The sequence below is a fragment of the Arachis hypogaea genome, chromosome 1 (assembly GCF_003086295.3).
Source record: "Arachis hypogaea cultivar Tifrunner chromosome 1, arahy.Tifrunner.gnm2.J5K5, whole genome shotgun sequence".
Lineage (NCBI taxonomy): Eukaryota > Viridiplantae > Streptophyta > Magnoliopsida > Fabales > Fabaceae > Arachis > Arachis hypogaea.
This window is the reverse complement of record NC_092036.1, coordinates 106,029,837-106,052,951: the sequence shown is the minus strand read 5'-3', so window position 1 is coordinate 106,052,951 and position 23,115 is coordinate 106,029,837. Positions and strand designations below refer to the sequence as shown.

Sequence of the window (23,115 nt, the reverse complement as noted above, 5' to 3'; positions counted from 1 at the left end):
ATATTGATATGATTTTTTTGGTAAAATTTAATTAATCGGTTGAATTCTGTAATTTTATTAAATTTATAATTAAATTTATATATATAATTAGATTTTTATATTATTTTTAATTTTATTATTAAGTTATTGTTAGTATAAAAAATATCAAAATTAATAAAATATTTTTTTACAAATTGAAAGTATCTACAATTAAAAATTTAATTAGATATTTAATTACATATTTTCTGAAAGAAAATATTATGTTAATTTTAATGTTTTTGATACGAAAAAAATCTATTTACAAAATTAAAAACAATATAAAGATCTAATTAAAAGGAAAAATATAAAGATTTAATTACAAATTTAACAAAACTATAAGAACATCTCCAATAGAATATTTTTAGAGTATCACTTTTAATATTTTTAAGAAGTGAATTGATTTAAAATCGAAATCTGCTTTGGAATTGATTTATGAGACAAGACCAGTATCATCTTGATAGAAAATTAATAAAATTTTATCACTTGTATAATTATATTAATAAATTAATTTAAAATAATATAAAATTATAATTAAACTAATGCTTAGAAGAATAAATTTCACTTTTAATTTTAAATTATTATTATTATTTATAATATAGATTTCACAAATATTTTTATAAAATTTAAAATTAAATAAAATTAAAACTACTATTAAAGAGGCTCTAAGAACTAACAGATTAATTAATTTTTTTTAAATATATATGGTCAAATATCTTTATGTTTTGTTTCTTCTAAAATAAACTAGTAACTTTGTTGTTAAAAACAAAGCCCAAACAATCAATTTGGACATAGCTTTCCCGGTCATTATATTCAAAGTTTATCAGACAATAAGCTATATATGTTTAGGGTTGAATGTGGATTGGATTGAATATAGTCAAAATTTTAATTTTATCCACACTAAAATCATATATCAGATCAGATTTATTATCTGTAATTTTTAAGTTTAAATCTAATTCGATTTAATCCGCATATCCACCAAAAAATATAAATAAAATACCTTTTTTTATTCTTTTAAATATATTTATTATTAAAATATTATTAAACATATTTTTTAAATAATAAAAATAAAATAATGTAAGATATATAATAATTATTAATTAAAATAAAATATAAAAAATATTTATTTATTTATTTTTATAAATTTATAGATATACATATTATGCTTATATAAAATTTATAATCCGATTTTATTAGTGCAGATCAAATTAATATCCGTAATTTTTGAATTCAAAAGATCATCATATGAATATCAAATCCTCCGAATTAGCTTAGTCTTGATAAATAGCTAATTAATACATTATTATAAACGAAATCCCAACGGATAGACAATACTTTTTAAATCAGAAAGCTAGTAACAACATAAAAGAAAAAATTATATAAAGGGAAGGATAAACGGAATCAAGAATAAGTATATTTTTTAAGGTTTATGATAAATATACAAATATTATTATGCTAACTTAAGCATCAAAAGTAATTTTGTAAGTTGTTCTCTCCATCTGATTGTAAGAAGGTTTTTTATTTTTTAAAAATTTGGATAATCATAAGATTCTCTAAACATTTATTATATATTATTTTTAGAGTAAAATGATAAATAATTATATTTCAAATAGATTAGTTCTTAAAAGAAATAAAAGTACTAAAAAAGTTTTTTAGGATAATAAATATAGATAAATTAATTTAAATTAAGATCTAATATTAATTTTTATTCTAATTGTATGGACTAATTTAAAGATAATATATTTATATTTATTATTCTAAAAAGTTTTATTGATATTTTTTTATAAAAACTAATTTATCTGAAATATAAATTCTTAAGAATTTATTTATCATTTTACTTTATTTTTATTTTTAGATATGTAACGAAAAAGTTGGGATAATCCAATTTAATTTGGTCACTAATTAAATTATTTTCAAGTTAATTTTGAAGCTGAACTAATCTAGAAATGTATAAAAAAAATAGATGTCATAAGTTAGATTAAATTAAAACATAAGAATTTATAAGTATTTTATACCAACAACAACAAAATCTGTCCCATTAAATAAGGTTGGCTATATGAACTAAACGACTATTTTATGTTTAAATTTTTATCATAGAAATATTTATTTTAAAATTATTTCAATAAATAAAAGTGATAAAATAAATTTTTAAAAAAAGTCAAAAATTTAATTTCTTTAAAAATTTTTAAATAATATTTTTAAAAATTAAAAATATATTTAAAAAGTTATATCAAATAATATAATATAATTTTTGATAAGTCAAAAATCTAAAAAGTTAACTTTTAAAGTTTTTTAAACAGATTCTAAACCAGAAACGCGTCTTTCGTTTAACCTGATCCAACCAATCTCGTATACCTCCCTAATAAATACCTTAATCAAATTCAACTCCATAAAAAAAATTAATAATAATAAAATGAACTATGAAGGATCGAGGAATCATGTTTGAATTATATGGTCTACCGGCATAGATTTCATTTCAATTAAATACCGTCCTTCATGGGACTCATTCAAAATTATTTGTTCTTAGTCCATATGAACAAGAATCTTCAATTCGGTGGTGGAATTATTGAAGCCAAGAAAAATTAATTAATTATATTTCCATAGAAATAATAAACATATATATCTATTAATAAGATATTATTTCAATTAATCATGTTAGACAAAAATAAAAATATGATCCTGTGGCTGGTAGGGTATCAAATTTTTGGGATGTAAAGGTTTGGCGTTTGAGGACATTGTCCACATATATGTGTGATGTGTGATTATCATTGTTAATAAAAAAGGTGTTGGTTTCAGACACGCAACAACATTATTATTTTCAGCACATTCTGGTTTGATGCTGCTGTTGCTTACGGAATGTGGTACTAGTTGTTGAAACTGCTTTGTCCTTTGAGGTTATGCTTCTAATGTTAATGTAGTTAGCTTAGCTGCTTGTGTCAATTACAGTTCTTTCTTTAATTTTATTCATCCCCTAATTCAATTTTGTAGTGGATAAATTAATATAAAAATACCGTCTGTAATTTGATTTGATTGTAATAAAGTTCTTAGTATATATGTTTCAGTGTCAAATAACATTATTATTATTTATATTTTGTGAATAATAAATACGATAATTCATATTATATATTTTCACTTTAGAGAATGGAATGAATTAGTGTCAAACAAATAAAATTAATTAAATATTTAAATTTTATTCTACCATATAATAAAAGAATAAGTCACGCAAACATTACTCGTATTTTAATAATAATAATAATAATAATAATATGTACGTGTGCTCTAGCAGAATTATGTGAGACCCTATAGTTTTCCAAATTGTATTTGTTTAATTAAAAATTTTGGTTGGCATTGGTTGAGGTTTACATATAACTTTTTTTTAGGTCTAAGCGTCAGTGGCTAAACTTTTTAAATAAATTCTTTTAAAAAAAATTTAAAATATAAGAACTTTTATTAATAATAACTTTTAAATAAGTTATTTTGTATTTGAAAAATTATTATAGAAGTTTTTATTTTAAAGTTGTGCATTAAATAAGAGTAATAAAATAATTTTTAAAAATAAAAAAATTATATTTTTAAATTTTTCAAAAACTCTTAAATAATTTTTTAAAAAATTAAAAATTTATTTAAAAAATTGTACCAAACACTATTAATATAACTTTTTATAAATTAAAAACTAAAAAAAGTAGTTTTTGGAGTTTTTCAAACGGACCTAAATAAACTAAAATACTCCTTCAATTTTTATATATGGCTTAATTAAGTATATATACTTGGTGCTCACAAATTAAATGATTTTTTTTTATAAAACACAAATTAACGTTGCCCTAAGGATAGAAAGTATTTGTCATGAATATAATGATGGATGTTGACTGAAATCTCCTACCTAGAAATGGACATATGCAGATTGGGAGTATCTTAGAAGTTCAAAAAAAAAGTGCCAATTGTTCGAATTCTATATATTTAAACCCTCTTGTTTCTTTCCTCCTTCAAGCTTCAAAATTTGTTTGTTGAAAAGGAACATTCAATTCGTGCATATTTTAATCTTTTAGAAAACGTTTGCTAAAAGGATCATTTAACTGTCAAATATGAAAATTTAATAAAAACATTATTTAAAATGCATAAACTTTGCCGGCATCAAATTGAAAAATCAATAAAAATTTAATAACCTCGGTCGTTTCGTACGTGTTTATATTATAAGATAGAAAAATTATCAGGTGTACTCGAGAACATTGGTGTTCCAGTTGTTTTAATCGTTGATTTTAATTAATATATATTATATATATTTTTTATAATTCAGATCAACGGTTAAAACAACTGGAACACCCATATAACTTTCCTATAAAATATCGAGCTTAGTATGCATATTGAAATTATTCTAGAAGTTCCACGGTGGTGGCGGCTTGTCTTCATTAATTTTGCTTCTTTCTTGTTTCTTTTAAGTTTAGAAAAATATAAATAGTGTAAAGTACTTTTTTTTTAAGGTAATAGCCAAAATCGTCCTTAAAAGATATTTCGATCTTCATTTCGGTCATCGAAAGATAAAATTAATCGAAATCGTCTCCGAAAAATATACGATTTAGTCACATTAGTCCTTTCGTCAGTTGGATGATGATGTGGTGAGTTGATATCACATGTCACAAGATGATTGGTTGATGTGTCAGATCAGTAACATGTGGCATGCCACGTGTCACTTGACATGTAAAAAAGTTATTTATAATCAAAATAGTCTTTGAAAGTTCAGACGTAAGTCATTTTTATCCCTAAAATTTTAAAAATTAATCAAATTAGTCATTATATATATTTTTTATTTTTTCTTGATAATATTAAATTTAAAATATTTTTTGATACTACTAATTTTAATAGAAATCTAATTGACAAACAAAAAATTAGTAAATGTATCTTTTCCTTTTAAAATTTTTTTCAATAAAATTATCTCTCTCCTTTAATTCTTCTCAAAATCTCTCTTATTCTTTTTCATTCTAAAACCTTTTTCTTACATTATTACATTTTGCTGGAATATACATATACATATATATATATATATATATATATATATATATATATATATATATATATATATATATATATACTCAAAATTGAAATTATGTATTTATTAACCTAAACAAAATTATATGATCAAAATAAAAATTTATATATTAAAAGAAAAATTATATAATCTATCTCAAACATATGAAATACATAAAAATTTATGTATTAAAAGGAAAATTATATAATCTATCTCAAACATATGAAACACACAAAAATTTATTATGATCATATAAATTTTGATTTTGAGCATATAACTTTGTTTAGGTTAACAAATACATACATTTTAATTTTGAGTATATATATATTCCAGCAAAATGTGATAATGTAAGAAAAATGTTTTAGAATAGAAAAGAATAATAGAGATTTTGAGAAGAATTAAAGGAAAGAGATAATTTTATTGAAAAAATTTTAAAGAAGAAAAGATACAATTACTAATTTTTTGTTTGTCAATTATATTTCTATTAAAATTAGTAGTATTAAAAAATATTTCAAATTTAATATTATCAAGAAAAAATAAAAAAATTATATAAGGACTAATTTGATTAATTTTTAAAATTTTATGGATGAAAATGATTTATGTCTGAACTTTCAAGGAGTATTTTGATTATAAATAACTTTTTTACATGTCAAGTCACTGATCTGACATGTGGCATCAACCCACCACGTCATCATGTGTCACGTGGCACTTAACGTGACACGTCATCATCCAACTGAGGGAAGGACTAATGTGACCAAATCGCGTATCTTTCGGGGATGATTTCGATTAATTTTATCTTTTGAGGATCAAAATGGAGATCGGGATATCTATTAAGAACGATTTTAGCTATTAACTCGTTTTTTTTCTTAATATTTAAGGTAAGTTCTAAAGTTGTATCTGATATTAAAATAGTCATATTTATGTTTTTAACGTTTAAAAATTGATTTAATATTAGGCTACCATTATCTACACTAACAGAACTACCTATGTGGACATTATTATCTACTGTGGCAAACCATGCCCCGGTGTTCGTTAGTGAAAATTGAATAAAAACAAATAAATAAAACAAATTTTAATTAAAATAGCTTTAAAAAACTTAATTTGCAAAATATCTTCTCATTTTGTAATTTCATCTTCTCACCATCGCCTTTTCTCTTATTTTCGTTGCTGATTCCATGGTTTTGCAGGGCTCCTAGGCGGCACGTAACAGTAGTGTTTTGGGTCGAAACAGCAGCCAAGTCCATCGACGGAGAATAATTCGTTATTGTGGAGAGAGGCCAGTATTTGTGACTTCATCAATGGCAGAAAATCCTGGACGGAACTTCTGGAACTGTGTTAACTATGGGGTAAATAAAAAATATAATTTTTGTGATGATAGTTATAACTTGTTGATATTTGTTTATCTAATTGAGTTTTTTCTTTTATTTTTGGCCTAGATTGGAGAAGAGTATGAGTACTTTGTGTGGACAAAGTTAGAGAAAAAGTCACAAGTTGCAAGATTGAAAAAAAAAGTCACAATTTTGAAGGGTAAATTGACAACATCAGTAGAAAGGATATTTATATTGGTAGTAGTAGTTGCTCTGGTTAGATAGACATCTGCTATAATATTGTTATGTGAAGGGATCACATTGACAAGAAATGGGAGGATTTCCTTGCAACAAGGCTGGATAACATAGGAACTAGTATAATGTGTCTTAAGAGGCTGTCCTTCAAGCCGAAACCTATTTAAGATAAATTTTTACACTAAAATGACTCATTTCTTTCGCTACTTTTTCTATTATAAGTATCAAACATCATAAAAAAAAGGTAATAAATATTGAAGGCAAAAAATGTAAATAAAAAAATTCTGCTACCATCAAGAACCTCAAACCCTAACAACGACAATATTGCAATCACAAAAATCCTATACATTAATAAATTTATTTGCATGAACTATTCACTTGAAACAAAGATTAAACATAGATTGTACATATCTTTTCACTTTATGCTGTTTCAACACATGTGAAGACCAAGATGAAACAATCCTCTTCTTTGCAGAAAAAATCAAAACCCAAACTATCTTCAATCCGTTGTCTTCCACTGTGATTAAGCTAGTAGAAGAGAGGAGAAAAAAGTGGTAGGATTTAGAGAGTGTGAAAGATGAAGCATTACGTTTTTCTTTCTCTCATATGAATGAGAATGTTTCATATGTTAAAAGAAACAATAGGTACGAAGGGACACACGTGTCAATATATACGTTGGGGATGGATAATGTTTATTGTCCACGTAGGCAGTTCTATTAGTATTTTGTTAGTGTAGGATAATGTTGAGAACGATTTAAATGTTAGAGATAATTTTAAAATTTACCACAAACATTGAGGACAAAAAATAATACTTTATCCAATATAAATATAGAATTTCATGTATATTGCATAGATACATTATCATTTGAGTATTTGATTATATTGACGTTTACTATTAATAACAACAAATATAGTATCCTAATTAACCAATACTTTAACCTATGATTATAAGTCAGGTGGACTTCACTTCTTTTCTTGAGAGGTGTTCAATGCATGGTTCCAAAAATCAAATTGGAGTGGTCGATTAAGTTCCATCGATCGAAAATCAATGACATTACTAACTTGTCTTATAAAAAAAATTATTGATGAATAAATTATGAGTATTTATTTATTATAGTTTTTAAAAAATTTTGAACTAGATACTTTAATTTTTAACTAACATTAATTACTCGATTAATTTCTAACAATTAATTCCGTCAGTTATTTGGATTCTTTGTTCTGTTAATTCTAACGAGGGACAAAATGGTCCCTAACAACTCTAACGGGGACAAAATGGTCCCTGCCCTCTCTGTTCGAAAACGATGCCATTCTCTTCCAATTTTCATCGTATCTTGCATAACTCTAACATTCATACTCTCTTTCTTTACCTTCACAGTCTTCTTCTCCATGTTCTCCTTTCTACTCTTCATCTCCAAAATCAAGCCATGGTATAACTGCCACGCATGTCGCACCTATCTCAACATGTCATGAACCACACACTTCTCAAATTTCTGTGACTGGTACATCCATCTCCTCCGCATTTCACCCACTAGAAATATCCACTTTCACGTCTTTGGTAACAGTATCACCTCTAATCCTAACAACGTCCACCATATCCTCAAGACCAAGTTCCCAACTATTCCAAAGACACGCCTTTCTTCACTATCTGATAAACAATATAGATTGTTGGACATTAGTGTAACACCCTACCATACAGAGTCTTATGTTTAAGTCATAATTCAGAGATGTCAAGGTATTACGACCTCTAAAATAAAAATTTAGTACGTATAGTAGTAAGAATGATTGATTATAACTAGGAGCCTTTGTAGAAAAAGGGGTAAACAAAAATCGCAACTCAAAAGCGCAACACTCCGATCGATAACGTAACGAACGAAGGGTAAACCAACGCGAGATTATATATATATACAAAGGAGTGTCAAAAACAGGAATATCAAGACTCAAAATCCGGCTGCGAAGATAACCGGTCCGAGCATAGCAATATATACATATGATAAAAATAAGGAAAACCCCAAAGGAAACCCAAAGGGACACAAATACATAAAACCTATTCTCCAAAATCTCCCATAAGAGGAGTCATCACAGTTTGTATTATTTAATGGAGATAAAAGTATCTAAGCAAAACATATAAACCAAAACATAGCCCCGAGAACAAAGGATCTTCGCAATTATAGAAGTCTCCAGCATGCCTCAGCGAGAAACCTCACGTCCTGCATCTGAAAACCACAAAATTCGCATGGGTGAGAACCAGAGGTCCCCAGCATGGTAACAGCTTCCACATATATAATACATAATAATAGAGGAAAGCCGAAGGCAATCCTAGAACTTCCTCCAGATAATATTAAAGCTTATAAACAGGCTAAACCATAAAGGACATCTGACTAAAGATTCTTCAGCCTAACTAATACTTCCCTTTCCAATTCCTTCTCACCTCCCAACCACCAGCAGGAGTATAATGTAGCAAACACAATTATATCAAACAAGAAATATACAAATAGGAGCAATTAAGGCAGTTAGACAATTAGCAAATAGTATGCAGTCAAGTAGGCAATCTCAAACAATTCACATAGTATGCATATGATGAATGCCTGTCCCTAGTGGCTGATGATATCATCTTGTCGGTTATAGAGCCAACCCGACAAGTCCTGGTCGCTAACCATTGGACTGTCCCTCTGTCACGCATCCCCAACTCGAGTTATACTCGTTATAAACTTGATCATAATCATGATCTATATCCATCACCCTCACTGGTGAATATTTACGGGGGCGAGCTCATCCGGGTCTTTCACAGTGCCCGGCCATACTTACGACATAGGGTCAACAGAGTATCAAGTCTCAACCTGGAGCACATGGTGGCTAGCCACTGCTACTACCCAGGGAAACTCGTATCTCAGATAGTGGAAGTGCAAATCACAATTGTCAATAATTCAGCATAAACATGCATGAATTCTCATCCATGGATCAGCATCCATATCAGCCATCCGGCTCACGGTTCAGTCCAGAACCAGCCAATATTCATATCATACACAGCCATTCCGGCTCACGGTTAAATCCATAACCAGCCACCCGGCTCTCGGTTAAATCCATAACCAGCCGCTTCATTAACAATTACAGCCTTTCGGCCCATGGCATAACAAGCACTTCCACCACCATCCTCCGCATCTCACATAATCATCTTTGATCCTCATTGATCATTCATTTTTCCCTTGCTTCACTCGCAAGTTACCTCATTCACTAGCCCCTTTTTAATAGCTAGGCATGTCATAATGATTTAAGACATAAATGGTGAGACGGAGGCTTAGAAGTATGAAATTTGGCTTTTAAAACTCAAAAATCAACTTTGGGATGAAAACAGGTCCACGCGTACGCGCACTCCACGCGCACGCGTAGATGGCCTCGAAAACTCATCGACGCGTAAGCGTCATGCACGCTAACGCGTGGATTGAAAACTAGCCAAATGATGCGCACGCGTCAACCACGCGTACGCGTGGGTACTCTCGTGCCCCAGCACAAAACTGGCACAGTTCTGGCATAACTCTCTGGAAAATGGCTGGGCATTGGGTGCAGCACATCGGCGCGCCCGCGCACATCACGCGCACGCGTGGATGGCGCTTTCGAGAAGAACGGCGTGTACGCGCCAAGTGCGCCTACGCGCGGGGTGTCATTCTGCTAAAAATTTTTCTAAGTTAAAAGCTGCAGAATTCACAGTTTCAACCCCCAATCTTCCGACGGACATAACTTCCTCATTTTAAATCGTTTTTCACCCGTTCTTCGAACGGCAGGGACATCCCGGACCCAATTTCATTTCTAAATAGGTTTGGTACAAAACAGAGATCCGTAGTCCAAGTTATGTCCCGTCAAAGTATGCCCAAAAACCATGTTTTTCATACAAAACCACAACATGCCATTTTCAAACAAGCCATATTCAACTCTTTTCAAAATCAATCAAAACATGTCATTTTCATCCCTTTTCTTTGAAATCAATCAAAATATATCAATTTCAACATCAAGCCTCCTCAACTCACACATTGACACTTTACCACAATTTATCAAAATCACTATCTCATCATTTTAACCCACTTTACCCAAGTGGCTCAAACTCAAATATATTGACATATCATATACTCTTCCTCATGCCAATTCTCAACAACATCAATTCCACTAAATCATCATTGTACACAATCAATATCATACTCACCATCAACATGGTTCAACCCACAATTCAAGTATAACCAATCATCACGCATATATCACAACATGCATATTTATCATACATCATACCATCAAGGCATCATTAATCATCATCACATATATGACCACATCATATATATCAACAATTCAACAACATCAACAATTCAATGCCTATCTTAGGGCCTCTAGCCTAAGTATTTCCTACCACATTACATATTAGATACGGGAAACCGAAACCATACCTTAGCCGATTTTCCAAGCTCAACCGGAGCACTTCCAAATCACTTATCCACAAGCTCTCAAGGCCTCAACACCTCCAAGAACAGAATTTTCTCCACCAAATCCCTTTTTCAAGCTTTTCAAAATCACCACTCAAGCTCCAATATTCACATATACACAACCTAAGCCACAATCATCATACCCATACACAACATCTCAATACCCAAACATCATAGAACAACAAATTACACTAGGGTTGAGAATCTTACCACACCTAAGGTCCAAGGAGACAAGATTAACCTTCTCCTTCAAGAGAGTTGGGTCCTATAACATCAAAAAGCCCAAAATCTCAATATTTTTTCTCATAAAACTCGAAAACAAGGCTGGAATTTCGAAGAGAAAAACGTGGTTTACCTCAAGATTAATTGTATGGGTTTTGTAGAGCTCTCCGCGGTGAACGCGTGGCCGCAAACGAAGCGGCAATCGGAGCTCTAGATCAAAAGTTATGGTGGTTTGAAGATCAAGTGAGAGATAGAAGGTTGAGAGAGTGTTCTTCCCCCATTCTCTCTAACTTTCAGCGTGTTTTGAGTGTTGTGAGGAGAGAGAGTGCTGAAAACTAGGGTTTTGATTTAGTATGTTGGGCCAAGGGCCCACTTTGGGTCTGGTTGGCCCGGTTTGGCCCGTTCGGTCCAATCTTGGTCCGAATTCTATAAAATTGGTACCAAAATTCTCGTCTCAATCTCCTCTATCACATTTAGCCATAAAAATCACATTTTAGGTTTTCTGGAATAAATTCTTATTTATGGGTTAATTAGCCGTTAATTAACCGGGTTTTACAATTAGGATATCATGAGAAAATTCTCCTTCGACATCATATGCAAATTCTCATTTAGAATAGACCCTGAGTGCTTCATTCATTCTCTCCAGGAGTGCAAGCTAATAGACAGCTTTGATCTCGCATCCAATCTATCAGTACGGCGAGTAACGTCACCAATGCCGCTCATTTAGAAATTGAAGCAATTACTGAACATTGGTTTAAAGAAGAAGCTGAAGGAAGTGATCAGGGTGGTGGACAATGTGGCCATGCAGATGATAGGACAGAAGAGGAGGGAGATAGCGACAACGACGACGGGTTTTAACAAATTGGACTTGCTGTCTAGACTCATGGATCCATCAAAGACGACAAGTACTTGAAAGACATAATCATTAGTTTTCTGAGTATGAATTGGTTGAGAACAAGTTGATGATTTTTCTTCTTGTGAACATTGAAGTTGTAGAGTATGTATTGTGTAGCTTGAAGTTGCAGTGTTAAACTGTTAAGATTATGCAAGATATGATGAAAATTGAGGGAGAACAGCGTCATTTTCGTATAGAGGGGTTCACGGACCATTTTGTCTGCCGTTAGAGTTGTCAAGGACTATTTTGTCATCTATTAGAGCTAATGGAGTGAAAGACCTAAGGTACTGTTTGTTTTTAAAGACAGAACATAACATGACACTGAGACAGAGACAATAAGACGGAGACATTAAAAATTATTATTTGTGTTGTGTTTGAATATAATGTATAAGACACTAATGTAATGTTAAGTATTATATTTGGAGACACATGGACAAGACTAAAATATTATATAAAATGACTAAAATAGTTATGTGATTCCAAATTTTCTGTATCAAATACAAACTAATTTAATAGAAAATGAGAGTAGCACTTGAAAAAAAAATATTTGAAGGGACAAAAATTTTTAATAAAAATTATATAATAATATTTGTATTAAAATAAAATTTATAAATATAATTATTTTATTTTTAAATTTATTATTATTATGTAGGAATACATATGGTTAATATTAACAAAAAAATAAATCTGAGTTCGATTAATACAAAATTTTGTTTAGGTTAATAAGTTAAATTAATTTTAAATAAAAAATTAGTTTTAAAAATGAATCCATTTTTACATTAAAAAATTAGTTTTTGCACATAAAAATTTATTTTTATTTAAAAAAGTAAACTTTTTATCTAAAAATTAATTTTTCTTTTAAAAAAATTGATTTTTTTAAATTATATAAAATCAATTACAACTTATAAATTATTTTTTAGTATTTTAAAAGATCAATTTTACCTTTGATAATATTTATTTTTTAAAAAATTTAAGACTAATTATTTTTGTTATTATTTTTATTACAAATCAAATAATATAATACAATGTTAAAATAATATTGAAGTAAGAACGATAAGAAGGAATGAATTATCCAACCCAATAAAAAATTCTATAAAAAGAAAAGAGTACCTGAAAAAAGGAGAACATAGAAATAGAAAAAGAATATAAAAAAGAAAGTATGTGTTTGAGAACAACGCAAATTAGGAAAAATAAGAAGGAGTAACATTAGAATAATAAAAAAATAACTATGGACAAAAAGAAAAAAATTTATAAAAAAATCTGTGTCTCTCTTTCAAATTTTATGTTCATCATTGTCCTTCGTAAAAGAGTGAACACAAAATTATAAAAAATTGTCTCGAAAATAATGTATTTAGTGTCCATGTCTTTACTTTCAAATACTTTTTAAAGATGTATTATCTATGTCTGTCTATATCTCTGTGTTTTGTTTTCGAAAATAAATACTATCTAAGTGACAAATGGTATTACTTGTTAAAAATCAATTGAGTAATTAAAATTTTAGTTGATAACTAAAATATTTGGTTCAAAATTTTTGAGAAATGGAAACAAGTAAATACCTAAAAATCATTCTAAAACTGTTATACCGGCTGAAAATTGACCGGTCAGAATGAGCTAGGATCCGGCCAATTTACTACAAACGATGTCGTTTTTCAAATTTATATATATATATATATATATATATATATATATATATATATATATATATATATATATATATATATATATATATAAAATAGAGTTCTAAATTCAGGAATTGAGCAAACAGTCTCTCACCTCTCACTCGCGCAGAACTGTCTCAAAGCTCTTCCATCTGGCAGCTTTGAAAAGTCTTGAAAACATACAAATTTCTTAAGAGTTTATGGACAAAATACACCAGAGACTTATAATTTAGGGGATAATAAAGTGACTTCACCCTTTTTTTTGACAGTATTTTTCCCTTATCCGTTTTATTTTTCTTGTCACTAGCCGTAAACTTTTCTATCATCCATAGTTAAAAATAAAAACCAACAATTAATTCTAACTCCTTTCAAAACCACATTTCAATTTCTTAATGAATGATAAAAAAATACAAAGGGGCCTTCCACCAAGCCAGGTGTCCATCTTGGATCTTCCGCTTTGTTCCGCTAACAGGGTGCTTTTTTTAGTCCCATTCGCACCTCATTCGAGTCATAAACAATTTTCAAGGCCCAATGAAAAATATTGCAGAATTACATAAAAAAAGAGAAACACAAAATATTTGTAAATTTTTCAATACAAATAATATAATTCAGTATGTCATGTAACTATTGACTTGGCAGTTGAGAGTATTTTTTCAATAAATTATATTAGATACATATTAAAATTAGATATTAAAATTAATTATTAGTATAGATTAAAAATATTTATTAAAATATTAATTAAAAATAAATTAAATTATATATATTTATATATAAATATATAATTTAATAATTAATATTTAGTATGTATGTAATATTTTTTATTCAATAAAAACAACCCTGCTTGAACATTTAATTACAAACATGAATAATATATTGGTTAAGTATTTTATTGGTTTTTATAATTAAAGAAGTAAAATATTTAATTAGTCTTCTACGTTTGAGTCTAATTTTATTTTAGTCCTTAAAATTTAAAGCGTCTTATTTGAATCCAACAAAATTTCATTTAGTTTTAATGTAGTCCTGATGTGAAGTTAATGTTAAATAATTAATGAAATTTAGTTTTCAAATATGAAAAACTTATATAACCAATTTTTTTGGTTGCCCATGAGAATTTTCTGCGGTAGAAGTGATGATCTTCTTGTCCTTGTCGTCACCGGCAAACTTATTGCAAAAAATGAGTTTTCAAAGATGTTCTCCATATGCTTGAACCAAGGTTAGTGGTTCGCGGTGATGCATCCGTCGTTAATCTTGTGCCTTTTGAATTTGTACCTCTTCTTTTTTAGGGAAGGACAATAAGGTTTGGTGAACATTGATGTTAATTATTTAACATTTACTTCATGAAAAGATTAAATTAAAGCTAAATAATTTTTTTTAATTCAAATAGGATATTTTAAATTTTAAGGACCAAAACAGGATTAGGTCCAAACACAGGAGACCAATTTAGTACTTTATCCTTTTAATAAATTTTCAATTAAATTTTAATACCTTTTTATATTTCAATTGAGTTTTTATATCATATTAAATTTCATAATTAAATTTCTATTGTAAAAAATATTAGTATTAATAAAACATTTTATTAAATAAAATAAATCTGCCTAACATTTGATTAAATATTTTATTTTATTTAATAGAATATTATGTTAATTCTAATATTTTTATCAAAATATATACTTAATTACAAAATTTAATATGGTATAAAAATGCCATTAGAAAGAAAAAAAAGGAAAACCTACTTAAAAATTGGGTAACCTGAGAGTAATTAAACCTAATATCTTCGTTTAGATATATTCTCTACATTTAAGCAATTTTGGCATCCAAGTTCATTCAAGCAATTTTAGGTCACGCGCTTTTTCTGTTTTTTTCTTTCCTCACGCTTTTTCTCTTTTTCTTCTTCTCTTCTTCCCCGCACTTCTTCTTCTTCTTCTCCCACGCTTCCTCTTCCTTCTTCTTACGCTCGTTTACGTACGAAGCGTCTTCTTCTTTGCGTTCCTCCTCCTTCTCCTCATTCTTCTCTTTCTTTTTCGCGTTCCTTTTTCTTCAAGTGTTTTCTCCTTATCGTCATTCTTTTGTTGTTGTTGCTGCGGTATATTTTTTTGCCTTTTTCCCTTCTCTCCCTAGTGAAGAAGCAGTAGATAGGTGAGGAGGAAGAGTTTTGAATTGTGCAGAACAGAAATGAACCGATCATGTTATTATGGTGAAATAATTGTATAGTACTAAATGAATAGAATATTATCCATTATATAAATTCAAATTCGAACAGTTTTCTGCATAATGAACCGAAACACGTACTCATGGTAAAATAATTGTATAGTATTGAATGAAGGAAACATAGTCCATTATATAAAATTAAATTCAAACAGATTTCTGCATAATGAACCGAACACGTACTCATGGTGAAACAATTATGTAGTACTGAATGAACGAAACATAATTCATTATATAACATCAAATTCGAAATACCTCTGTCTACAATTTAGAGATTATCAATTCAATTCAATTCAATTCATATTCAAAACACTGCGTCCATTGAATTCAATTCTGTAAAATTTTTTCAATACCCTTATTCCTCTTTTTTCCCAAACCAAGACCCAACTTCTTAAATTACCAACACTCTCCCCCCAAACCAGAGAAGAGAAGTAAAGAGAGTGAATGAGAGAAAGAAAGAAGAAAAGAAAGGAAGAAAAAAAAAGGAAGAGGGCCAGCAGGATTGGAGTCACTGTCGTTGTTGACATCGAAAGAGAGCGAGAGAGGTTCAAATTAGAGAAGAGGTAATGGCAAGCACAAACTCGAAAGGGAGAAGGAGGGATGAAGAATGAACTAAAAAGAGAGACATTAAGAGAGAAGACGCGACGAGGAGAGGGAGGAGGTGCGGCATCGGTGTCGCCGAAGAAATCGCCGTTGGAGGGAGAGCTTGTCGTTGCAGCGAAAAGCGCAGAGAACGAAGAGAGGGTGAGAGAGCTACAAGATAGAGAGAAGGAGGGTGGCAGTCGTGAGAGGAGGTGACGATGGAGGTTTCTGCCGTTGCTGTTGCCATCGCTGGAGCTCACCGTTGATGCACCTGGAGCTACTTCATCCCCTAACTTTCTCCACCATGGTTGACCCCTGGCCTCTCTGTTTTCGTTGGAGTTACTGATGCCACTACCAAAGGAGAGGATCTAATACCACCGCTATTTTGCTTCACCAGTGTAGCTCTTACTATTGCTGGAAAACATGCTACAACTTCCAAACTTGCCGGCAACACTGTCTTGCCACTGTTCTGGTCTAGCTTCTTCCCTTGATCTATTCCATTTTCACCTTATCTCTGCCGCCATTTCGTTTCTCTGTCTTGTTCTTATTCTGATTTATTTTTGGCCTCTATTCTGTTTTGGATTTTCAAAACTATATTTGTATTTGTCTTTTATTCGATTTGAATCTACTGCATTTGGCTGGTGTTGTGGCCATTGTTGCTATCGTAAGAATTGAAATTGTTGCACTGTCCCAGTTCAAGTTCTGCGCTCTTTCGTATCCTTTTAATTTGGCACCCGAATTCGGCTTCTTCAGTCCCTTAAGACCATGTTGTGAGTAGGTTTTACATTTATAATTATTTGGCTTTACTATAATTATTTTGATATACGGTGCCTGAATTTATAATTATACTTACAAAGATTTTTATCAAAAAATTTTAAATTAATTTGAATGATCGATTTATTAGAACTAAATATTTATCCTTGTTAAGCTCATTTTAATATGCACATAAGACTATATATTTTTATGAGACTATATGTATGTTTGAAGAAGTCTTATATTATTTTAAAGCATTTGATTTTACTCGAATATGTATTTTTGAAACATTGAAGTATTTGTTGGTATTCACTTAATTTGAAATTGTAAAATATATTTAAAATGCCTTAAGATTCAGAAAATATAATTGAATATGATTTGGATGAGAAAGTATTATTTGATTTAATTTGATACCTTGTGTTTGAAAGATCGAAGAGTTTGTTATATTTGAAATTATATGTTTGAATTGGTTTGGGAGGTTCGTATTAGAAAACCGTAGTTAGCGGTGGTTATGACGTTAACCTAGATGCATCTGGCTCAGACCTCAGCTAACAGGGGCGTTGCTAGCCTAACGTGTAGGCCACACATTGGATCTGTTATTCCGTACAGACATACGAGAGGAAAGGGCTACCCTTAGAGGTGGAGCCGCCCAAATGTGAACTATTTGATTTGATTTCTATATTAGAACTCCCTTGTTGATTCACTCATTCATATAAATTATTATTTTTTAAATAAAATTATTTTTATAATAAGTTTTATATGGTCTCATGTGAATTATAAATGTACTGTCTAGTCACTGAGTTACAAAACTCACTCCTTTTTTTTAAATATTTTTCAGGAATAAATATTTAAGTATGTGAATATTTCTATTCAAGAATAATGATCTGCAATAGGTATCCATTCTTTGTTGAGTTCTTAGGCGTCATCTGCTCCATATGTCACAGGCAGGATCCATCCATATTTATTTATTTTATTTTTGTTAAAAATATGTAATTATTCGTTAAAAAATTGTAAATTTATCAAAAATATGTGTAATCTTTTCATTTATCTTATATTCGAATCAGTTAGACTTGCTGGGGAACTATTTTTCTGAATGCCAGTCTTAGCTCGTTTTGGGCAGTGACAAATTCAATTCAATTCGATTAAAAAATAATCTATTAGCAAAATGTTGGTACTGTTGGTGATAACAATAGCGAAAGAGGAGAAGAAGAGAAGGAGAAGGAGTAGGAGAAGCAGAAGAAAGATTTGTGTGGGCAAAGAAGGAGGAGGAGGTATAAGTGAATTTGAAAGAAGAAGATGACATATGCATGTGTTTAAAAGAAGAAGAAGAAGTGCAGAGAAGATGAAGAAAAAGAAGAAAAAGCATGAAAAAGAAGAAGATAAAACGAATATAATGATACTTTTTTAATGAGAATTGTTTTTGTTAATATTAGACCTACTTAAATAAAATTTAGATAAAAGAATACTTAGATATGTATCATATTCCCTTTGTTTATCCAAGAAAATTAGAATATTGAATCTGTAACAAACACACACCTAACAAATGCCATTGCGTTACTCATCCTCTTGGGCTCTTGGCTCAGTCGCTCAGCTCTCTGGTCTTTTCTGCTCCCCTCTCACCAAACATATCCACATGTCTCTCTTTACGTATTCCTAATTTCCTATACATTACTATACACCATATACTCTACGCTCTACACTCCTTTCTCTCTCTCTCTCTAGTCTCTACAACTACGATACTACGAATTAGTAGAGGCTAGTAGTATCTTGTATCTACCTCTTCACACGCTACAAACTACAAAGTTATATGCTTTCGTTTTCTGGGTCTTCATTTTCGCTTCTCTCTCTTTCTCTTGATTTTGTTTGTTCCACTTCTTCCCCCTTTTTGGCGCCAAGTTCTAGTGTCGTTGTTCTGAACAGATGCAGCTACTGCAAAGATATAAACTTTACGTAATGTTGACTTTTCACTGACGTTCTCAATTCAGGATTCTTAGTCTAACTGCTTCTGGGTTTTGTTGCTCAGTTGCCCCTTTACAATATGCTATTATTATAGAGCTCAGAAGAAGAAGCAGCAGCTTATTTAGTTCTAAATATGGCTACCAAAATGATCAACAGAACTCTTTTTCTCACTTATTTCTGCTTGTTTATCTACATCTTGCTTTCTTCTGGTGTCATTTTGTACAACAAGGTAACAAGACCTCAATTCTTGTGTGTCTTTTCTAAGTAGAAAGATTTTAGTGTTTACTTAAGCTTGAACAGTGATACAATGATTTGATTAAAGGTTTTTCTTTTTCTTCTCTTTTTGGCAGTGGGTTCTCTCTCCAAAGTATTTCAACTTTCCACATCCAATAACACTCACCATGATTCACATGGGATTTTCTGGGGCAGTGGCATTTTTACTCATCCGGATTCTTAAGGTATGCATGTGGTGCTGTTATACTTTGAAAGTGTTCCTTATTTTGGATTTATGGTTAAGATTGTTGACTCTGATCTTCACTTTCTATACATTGCTGGATTATTTTGAGTTTTTGACTGCATAGTTGTCACATAGTGTGCTGAGTTTGTATGCTTGATATTGCCATCCTCTTTTGTACTAGGCTTTGACATTGATAACAGACTATGGTCAATTTTTCTTAGGTGTCTCAAAGATTTGATTTGTGAAATGAAGCCTATGCATGATCATGTTCCAATTTCATTTGGTTGTTCTTCATAATTTAGCAGCACTATGCCTCTAACTGTGCTACTTGATCACCTTTCATTGTCTTATTATATATTTAGTACCTTAATTTATGTTCTCTCATTCTAAATTCCAGGTTGTATCTCCTGTCAAAATGACATTTGAAATGTAAGTGTATCTTCTCCGCTGTGAAGCCTTCTTTAGCTTATTGTCTTTTTGTTCTATTTATTTATTTTTACTCACTTTCTTTCTATCTATCTCAGATATGCAACTTGTGTGGTACCAATTAGTGCTTTCTTCGCATCAAGTCTTTGGTAAGCTCTACAACTGTTTTTCTTCCTTTCCCCTCCCCCTCGAGATAGTTTAACAACGGTTGACACTTGAAAAGAGCATATACAAAGCCACAAAGGCTAACCAAGGGGAAACATAACCAAACAAGTATCAATATAAACACCAAATGCACATAGAAATTAGAAACGCAAACATCAAATGGTAGCTGCACCTCCATAACAATAACTAAACCCAAAAAGAAACAAAAACACCAACCAACTCCTTGAAGTACATGAGCATGCTACTTCACTTGTTGACGACTTGTAGAAGAACCAGGGAACTACACCAAGCCACACACACAGCTATAGCATGATAAACTTGCAGGGTTAATGGGAATTGGGAAATATCTCTCATTTGTATGTTTTCTATCTAGTTTAATTTGGAAAGTGCTTGATCAAGATTTTGTGAAGCATCAAACCATATTATCCCTGTTGAGTTTTTTATCAAAATTTCAACGGGTTTAAGCTTTCTTCCCAGGTGCAGTATTTGCTAATTTTTACCCCATTTAAGTATAGTTCTGTTACTTTCGATTCGGTATGATATCTTTTCATTAGGGTGAATCAGTGTTTTTATGAATCTGGAGCTGTTACTCCTCCCTTGACTACTCAAACTGGAATTCTCCATCTGCCACTACTTACCTATCCTTGGAAATTTTCATTTCTATTGTTTGAATCTGTTCAAAGTATGATGTTTGTGAAGAAACTATGATGGTTCACTTGTACAATTGAAAATTGACTATGGTTTCTATATAGGATAAATTCACAAGTTTTCTCCTTATGAAATTGGTTGAAAAAGTTGTATGAGAAATTTTTTATTTTATTTTATTATTATTACTTTTGTTGACAGGTTTGGTAATACTGCCTACTTGCATATATCTGTGGCGTTTATCCAGATGCTCAAGGCTCTGAGTACGTTCTCATTCTATTGAACTTCCCATGTTTATCTTACAGCCTAAACAATCTTTCCTTAATTCCAAAACTTGATGTTTCAGTGCCAGTGGCAACATTTGTTGTGGCTATTGTGTGCGGCACTGAGAAAGCAAGGTGTGATGTGTTCTTGAACATGGTGTTGGTCAGCGTTGGAGTTGTCATTTCCTCGTATGGGGAAATTCATTTTAATGTAGTTGGTACATTTTACCAGGTCACGGGCATTTTCGCCGAAGCTTTAAGACTGGTCTTAACACAAGTGCTTCTGCAAAAGAAAGGCTTGAGTTTAAATCCTATCACAAGCTTATATTACATAGCTCCATGCAGGTATATCCTCTTAAAGTTTTCTATTAGTTTTCTCTAAACAAGAAATCAAGTATAGAAAATATAACAGCTTAATATGTGTCTAGCAACTAGCAAGTAGCAACTACCCAATCGATTCTTGCTATTGTGTAATAGGTATTATTGACGTTTATCAATGTTGATAAAAGATGCCACTTTATGTGATTCAATCACTTGCTTAACAAGTAATGTTATTGAGAGTACCAATGCTTGGATATTAGTGAATCCAGTCTAATGTGATGTGATAACTTCTCGTTTGCTTTGTTATGTGCAGTTTTGTGTTTCTCTTTGTCCCTTGGTACCTACTGGAAAAGCCTGCAATGAAAGTTTCACAGATTCAGTTCAATTTTTGGATCTTCTTTTCCAATGCTCTATGTGCTCTCGCCTTGAATTTCTCCATTTTCCTAGTAATTGGTAGAACTGGTGCTGTGACCATCCGAGTCGCCGGCGTGCTTAAGGACTGGATGCTAATAGCCCTTTCAACTGTTATATTTCCAGAGTCCACAATAACTGGGTTGAATATAACTGGCTATGCTATAGGTAAGTTTCAGTTGAAACTCAAAACACATTCTTAATATCACTCCCTCCTTTGTCTTGATCAACTATTCTATCTTTTACTTCTGCAGCACTATGTGGCGTCGTGATGTACAATTACATAAAAGTCAAGGACGTTCGAGCCTCTCAACAACCTACCGAAATCATTCCAGATCGAATCACAAAGGTATCTTCTTGAGTCTTGACATGTATAGTTGCATTTCTATGTCCCACTCTCATTGTGAACTTGTCTGATACACAGGACTGGAGATTTGAGAAGAGACCTTCTGACATTTATGCGCCATTGAACGCCGGCAACAATGAGGGAAGCATTGGAGGTAATGGTTTCAAATCAGATATTGAGCGTCATGAAGAAGCACCACGACACTTAAAATTTAGTAGTAGCAGTTAGGGAGAACTGGCCTTGTTGGTTATGGAATGCACTTTTCTGAATCTGAATAATCAAAATATGTGTTTGTGAAAGGAGAAGGATTTGTTTTAACTCTCTGTGATGGCCGTTTTACAATCTTTCCAATACAGGGAATCAAGGATAGTTATTATATAAACATTTCATTAGTAACCAAAGTGTGTAACTGTATACATTCTTGAACCGACCAAGAATTAATAAAGCTCTACAGCAAAATAAATTTGCAAGAGTAACGGGCACTCTTAATTAAATTTTATAAAGACGTGCCATCTTATTTGTTAGAATTTTAGAAAACTATACATTCGGAAATTTTCAAATAACGCAATAATTTACAAAGAATAAAGTCATACAACTAAGCAAAATACTTAACTAAGTACAATTAAATTATTATAACCGTTTTCTATATCAAACGCTTCTTTTTTCTTCTTCTTTCTACCATTGATGCTACTTCTTCTTCTCTTTCACTTTTTTCTTATTCTTCTCTTTTATTATTATCGT

General features: G+C 30.8%; 1 protein-coding gene across 1 annotated transcript; it reads left to right on the top strand.

Moving 5' to 3' along the window:
* Positions 1-18,888: 18,888 nt before the first annotated feature.
* LOC112707341 (probable sugar phosphate/phosphate translocator At1g48230) lies at positions 18,889-22,868 on the top strand. The gene is made up of 9 exons (XM_025759036.3): positions 18,889-19,569; positions 19,691-19,798; positions 20,195-20,226; positions 20,322-20,372; positions 21,235-21,296; positions 21,380-21,641; positions 21,931-22,196; positions 22,283-22,377; positions 22,453-22,868. Exons 1-9 carry the CDS (start codon positions 19,474-19,476, stop codon positions 22,600-22,602), a joined length of 1,122 nt encoding a protein of 373 aa, XP_025614821.1. The 5' UTR covers positions 18,889-19,473; the 3' UTR covers positions 22,603-22,868.
* Positions 22,869-23,115: the final 247 nt, after the last annotated feature.